The sequence below is a fragment of the Penaeus vannamei genome, chromosome 18, assembly GCF_042767895.1.
Source record: "Penaeus vannamei isolate JL-2024 chromosome 18, ASM4276789v1, whole genome shotgun sequence".
Taxonomy (NCBI): Eukaryota; Metazoa; Arthropoda; class Malacostraca; order Decapoda; family Penaeidae; genus Penaeus; species Penaeus vannamei.
This window is the reverse complement of record NC_091566.1, coordinates 30,913,507-30,918,506: the sequence shown is the minus strand read 5'-3', so window position 1 is coordinate 30,918,506 and position 5,000 is coordinate 30,913,507. Positions and strand designations below refer to the sequence as shown.

The following is a 5,000-nucleotide window of genomic DNA, read 5'->3' as shown; positions in this document are numbered from 1 at the left end:
CTCCTCTCCTCTCCTCTCCTCTCCTCTCTCCTAGTCTGCTCTCTCTCTCTCTCCTCTCTATTCTGCTCTCTCTCTCTCTCTCTCTCTCTCTCTTTCTCTCTCTCATTCTCTCTCTTTTTATTTAATCTCTCTCTCTCTCTCTCTCTCTCTCTCTCTCTCTCTCTCTCTCTCTCTCTCTCTCTCTCTCTCTCTCTCTCTATTCTGCTCTTTTGAATTGTTTTCTCACTCTCTCTCTCTCTCTCTCTTTACCTCCCTCTCTCTTTCTCTCTCTCTCCCTCTCTCTCTCCCCCCCTTTTCTCTCTCTCTCTCTCTCTCCCTCCCCATTCTCTCTCTCTCTCTGCTCATCTCACGCCTGTCTTTACTTCCTCTCGCTCTAAAATATTTTTTACACCAAATGACGCCTTTTAACTCGATCAGCGATTATCTTACTAACCTAGAAAGCTAATCTTCTGTCAGACACATACCGACAGTCATTGATCTCTACAATAGCACTTATTACCTAGTACAGACTCTTGACAGCGCGGAGGCAAATTACATATCTGAAATGTTATTGGTCCTTCTGTCAATACCCGCATAGCCAGAAACAACTGCCTTGAACTCACAGCAGCTTTCGTTGATTCAGATATAAACCCAACATTAAGCTTAGCATTTCATTTGTGTTGTTCTAAGCTTTCCAGTTTTTATTTATAGACAGAAACAGCTGCTTTGAACTCATAGCAGCAGTCGTTGATGCAGATGTAAACCCAGCATTAAGTTTAGCATTTTATTTGCGTTAATGTAAGCTTTCTTGTTTTTATTTATAGCTAGAACAAACTGCCTTGAACTCACAGCAGCAGTCGTTGATTCAGATGTAAACCCAGGATTAAGTTTAACATTTCATTTACGTTCTAAGCTTTTTAGTTTTTTTTTTTACGATCTCAGAGGGAGGAATTTCTTGCTGTGATTTCTTACCGAGGCTTTTTATGACGTCTCTGCTCCTCTCCGAACAGCTGGTTAGCATAATAATGATTCTTGAACCGGCGAACTTACGGCGAGTAAGAGGAGCGGGAGGAGGAGATTTCCCGAAAATAGGTTCTTTACTTCCAGGCGATGTAATTTTAGAAACATTCTGTATTGCGGGAGTAACATCTGTGCAACGAAGGGAGCTCGGCCTCGTCGTGGGAGCGGTTTTACGTCGTTCACTCTCGGCCATTATTCGATTTTCAGACTATTTTTTCCTCCATTATGTTATGTATTCTCCTTTTCTCTTGTGTTCCTTGCATATCTTTCGTTCCCCGACGCCTTGGCTCTCCGCTCACGTCGACCCCCTCCCTCCTCCGTCTCCGGGGTTTTCGTGTTTCCACCTCCCCCTCCTCCTCCCTTTCTTCCTCCTCCTCTTCCTCTTCTTCTTTCTCTTCCTCCTTCTCCCCCACTTCCTCCTCCTTTCCTTCTCCCTCTTCCTCTTCTTTCTCTTCCTCCTCCCCCTCTTCGTCCTCCTCCTTGTTCTCCTCCTCCTCCTCCTTCCCTCCTCTTCCTCCTCCTCTTTATTCTCCTCCTCCTCCTTCTTCTCTTCTTCCTCCTCCTCCTCCTCCTGCTGCTGCTGCTCCTTCTTATTCTCCCCCCCTCTTCCTCTCCTCATCTTCACAATAGCCTCCCACAAAACTTGGTCTCCCCTCATATCTGCCACGCAGCTGAATCCTCCATATATCTCACTTTATAAAAAAAAAAAAAAAATGTTTTTCCTTCCTAACTCTCAACCTAATCCTCTCCATCCTCCAATAACACGCATGCGCACACACTGACAAATACACACGCACAAATACACACAGGTTCATGTAGACGGATATTCATACATTAATTGATAGAAAATACATATACACATCCACGCACCGTCAACACGCAGATTCGGAATCACGCTATATATAAAGTGAAAGAAGAAAAAGAGAGAGAGAAAAAGGAAGAGAGAAACAGCGATGTTTTTTTAAAGCTGAGTCCCCCATCCGCGTTTCTCTCTCCCTCTCCACCTCCCACAAACTCACCCATCTTGCCTCATCATATACAAAAATAGGGAAGGGGAAAAAATCTCTGCGACATCTTCCAGACTTCCTCCCCTCTTTCTCCCCCTCTTCCCCCCCTGCCCCCTCCCCCTCCCCCTCCTACACGGCTCTTCCTCTTTCCTTCCTCCATCCTGATTCGCCGTCTGACACATTTTCCTGTTTTCTTGAAGATCGCTGTACCTTTTCTTCTTCTTCTGTTGCTTCTTCTTTTGTATCTTCATCTGTTTTTTTCTTCTTCTTCATTTTTAGTTTTATTGTGTTTTTTTTCCTTTGCTTCTTTTTCTTCTTCTTTTTATCATCTCCATCCTATTTTTTATGTTCTTCCTTTTTTCATTGAGTCTTACTAACTTGTCCTACATTTTGCCTTTCTATAGACTATTAACCCTTGGTAATGGCGATCCCTATCACTCTTCTTAAACTAAATATACGTATATAAAGAGACAGACATCAGTGTCCTTGCATGCTGACTTGACCCTCGACCCCAGAGACGACAAGAGGACCCATGCACAAACCTTCACCATTCCCCGGGCGTCGCATGAACAAACATACGTGGGAATGCATGCCTACCCGACTATATATCACCTCACCTGCTCCCTATCTGCTGTTCTAAGAATTTACGATCCAGCAGTCTTCTCACACTCATGGAGGATTATCTCCCGGCACTGGGCCTCCCATTGTCACCCTTGTCCCTTCGCTGGCCCCTCTGTTGACACTGTATAATTTACTTCCCTCCCTCCCTTAGCTCCAGCCTCCCCTGGCACTCCCGGTGTGGCACCCTTGCTTGCCCTCTCGCGCTCGCCTCGCAACTGTTGAGCTGGTCTGGGGTTTCTCTCTTTCTTTATATGCATACGTGTATCTGCATTTACTTCTTTCTCTTATTCCCTTTCTTTCCCCTTTCCTTTTCTCTTTCTCTTCCTCTTTCATTTTCTTTATCTTTCTTTATCTTTCTTTATCTGCCTCTCTCTCTCTCTCTCTCTCTTTCTTTATCTTTCTTTATCTGCCTCTCTCTCTCTCTCTCTCTCTTTCTCTCTCTCTCTCTCTCTCTCTCTCTCTTTCTCTCTCTCTCTCTCTCTCTCCCTCCCTCCCTCCCTCCCTCCCTCCCTCCCTCTCTCCCTCTCTCCCTCTCCCTCTCCCTCTCCCTCACCATCTCCCTCTCCCTCTCCCTCACTATCTCCCTCTCCCTCTCCCTCCCTCTCTCTCTCTCTCTCCCTCTCCCTCTCCCTCTCCCTCTCTCTCTCTCTCTCTCTCTCTCTCTCTCTCTCTCTCCCTCCCTCTCTTGCTCTCCCTCTCCCTCTCCCTCTCCCTCTCCCTCTCCCTTTCCCTCTCCCTTCCTTCCTCTCTCCCTCCCTTCCTTCCTCTCTCCCTCCCTTCCTTCCTCTCTCCCTCCCTTCCTTCCTCTCTCCCTCCCTTCCTTCCTCTCTCCCTCCCTTCCTTCCTCTCTCCCTCTCCCCGCCTCTCTCTCTCTCTCTCTCTCTCTCTCTCTCTCTCTCTCTCTCTCTCTCTCTCTCTCTCTCTCTCTCTCTCTCTCTCTCTCTCTCTCTCTCTCTCTCCCTTCCTCCTTGCTTAACGATCAGCCAATGCACAAAGAGAAGAAACAGAACCCCATGCACATACCCCCCCCCCCAACCCCTGACCTGACCACGTCCTCTGTCCTTCAGAATACATCCTACACTCGGTCTCTGCCGTGTGGGCCAACGCAGAGGGCACGCGCCTTTGCTACGCCGCCTTCAACGACACAGCTGTCCAGGATGCCAAGATACCCATCTACACCAGCATCTACACCACCATCAGAGAAGTGAGGTACCCTAAGGTCAGTGTATTACGGAGGTTGCTGTAGTAGAGGTTAGACACTGGACTGGTACAAGAAGTCTAATTCATTATGTGTTCTTATCCTTACGACCATCTTAAGGGACGCAATGATACGTTTTTCTTTTTCTACAAAGGTACAACAAGTGCCAAGCTATAAAGGCATATGCTTTTATATCTCTAATCCTGTATTAAAGAATCAGTTAACGGTTATGGGACTCTCGCCTTCTTTTTTATAAATAATTCCCAAGTCTGCTTCGAAATCAAGCATCAGTAAAACCTAAATTGCTTGTTCGTTTCCAAAGCTGAATTCTCTTCCAGACTCTTTTACGATCAATCCACGACCCTCAACGAGCTCGTTAAAGGCCGTTGTTTTTCATCTTCCGTCTCCTTTCTTCCCCCTGTCGCAGGTTGACACGAAGAACCCTGTGGCGACGTTGTGGGCGGTGGATCTAAGGGAATCCACGCCCAAACCACGAGACCTGAAGCCGCCCACGCGAGTCAGAGACCAGTCAGTGGGCGTGTGGTTTGTTCCCTTCCCAGTCCTGCTGTCTTGTTGTTGTGAACATGTTGTAGTATATAAGTTAGTGCTGTCTGTTCATACTGTACGGGACATTGAGGTCTAAACGAACCGGGGACACGCGGTTTCCCTCAAAACGGCGCGGCATACGGTCATTCCTCAAGGTTCGTCAGGTATTAGTGTGGTAGTGTGGTATGCCTGCACTAGTTGGTAGTGTGATAGTGTGGTAGCTTCACATCGAGTTGCACAACACATAGCGGACGAAACTGGTGCTGACGTTCAAATATCTGTCCAAGCGTTCCGAAAATTGTTTGCAGATGGGATGCTGGCGGGGAGATACAGTATGGGCAAGGTCACTTACATATCTACATGTTTTTTAAATAAAAGTAAAGACTGGAATGTGACTTTAGACAGGAAGTTTTTGTTCATATAATCACAGACATTCAAGTTTACTAAGAGTTCACATTCAAGTTTACTAAGATGTTCATAGTTCCAAAAGCTATAACCATGCTATATCCTAATTAAGTGATGTGATATTACAATGGAACGTTATGGCCATACAGTAAATATATCAAAATTTACCCACGCCTATGCAGTTATCCAGAGTGATGAATAAAGGACTGAAATTAAATAGAGCG

The 5,000-nt window shown here is 46.2% G+C and overlaps 1 protein-coding gene across 7 annotated transcripts in view; it reads left to right on the top strand.

The window, feature by feature from the left end:
- LOC113800225 (inactive dipeptidyl peptidase 10) overlaps positions 1-5,000 on the top strand; it is a 621,884-nt gene that overhangs the window by 605,774 nt on the left and 11,110 nt on the right. For 6 of the 7 annotated variants that reach the window (XM_070133135.1, XM_070133139.1, XM_070133140.1 and 3 more), the window contains 2 exons: positions 3,695-3,846; positions 4,253-4,368. In XM_070133135.1, the coding sequence (XP_069989236.1) occupies positions 3,695-3,846; positions 4,253-4,368 (268 nt within the window). The remainder of the gene's footprint in view (positions 1-3,694; positions 3,847-4,252; positions 4,369-5,000) is intronic. The other variant, XM_070133136.1, reaches the window with a different exon arrangement.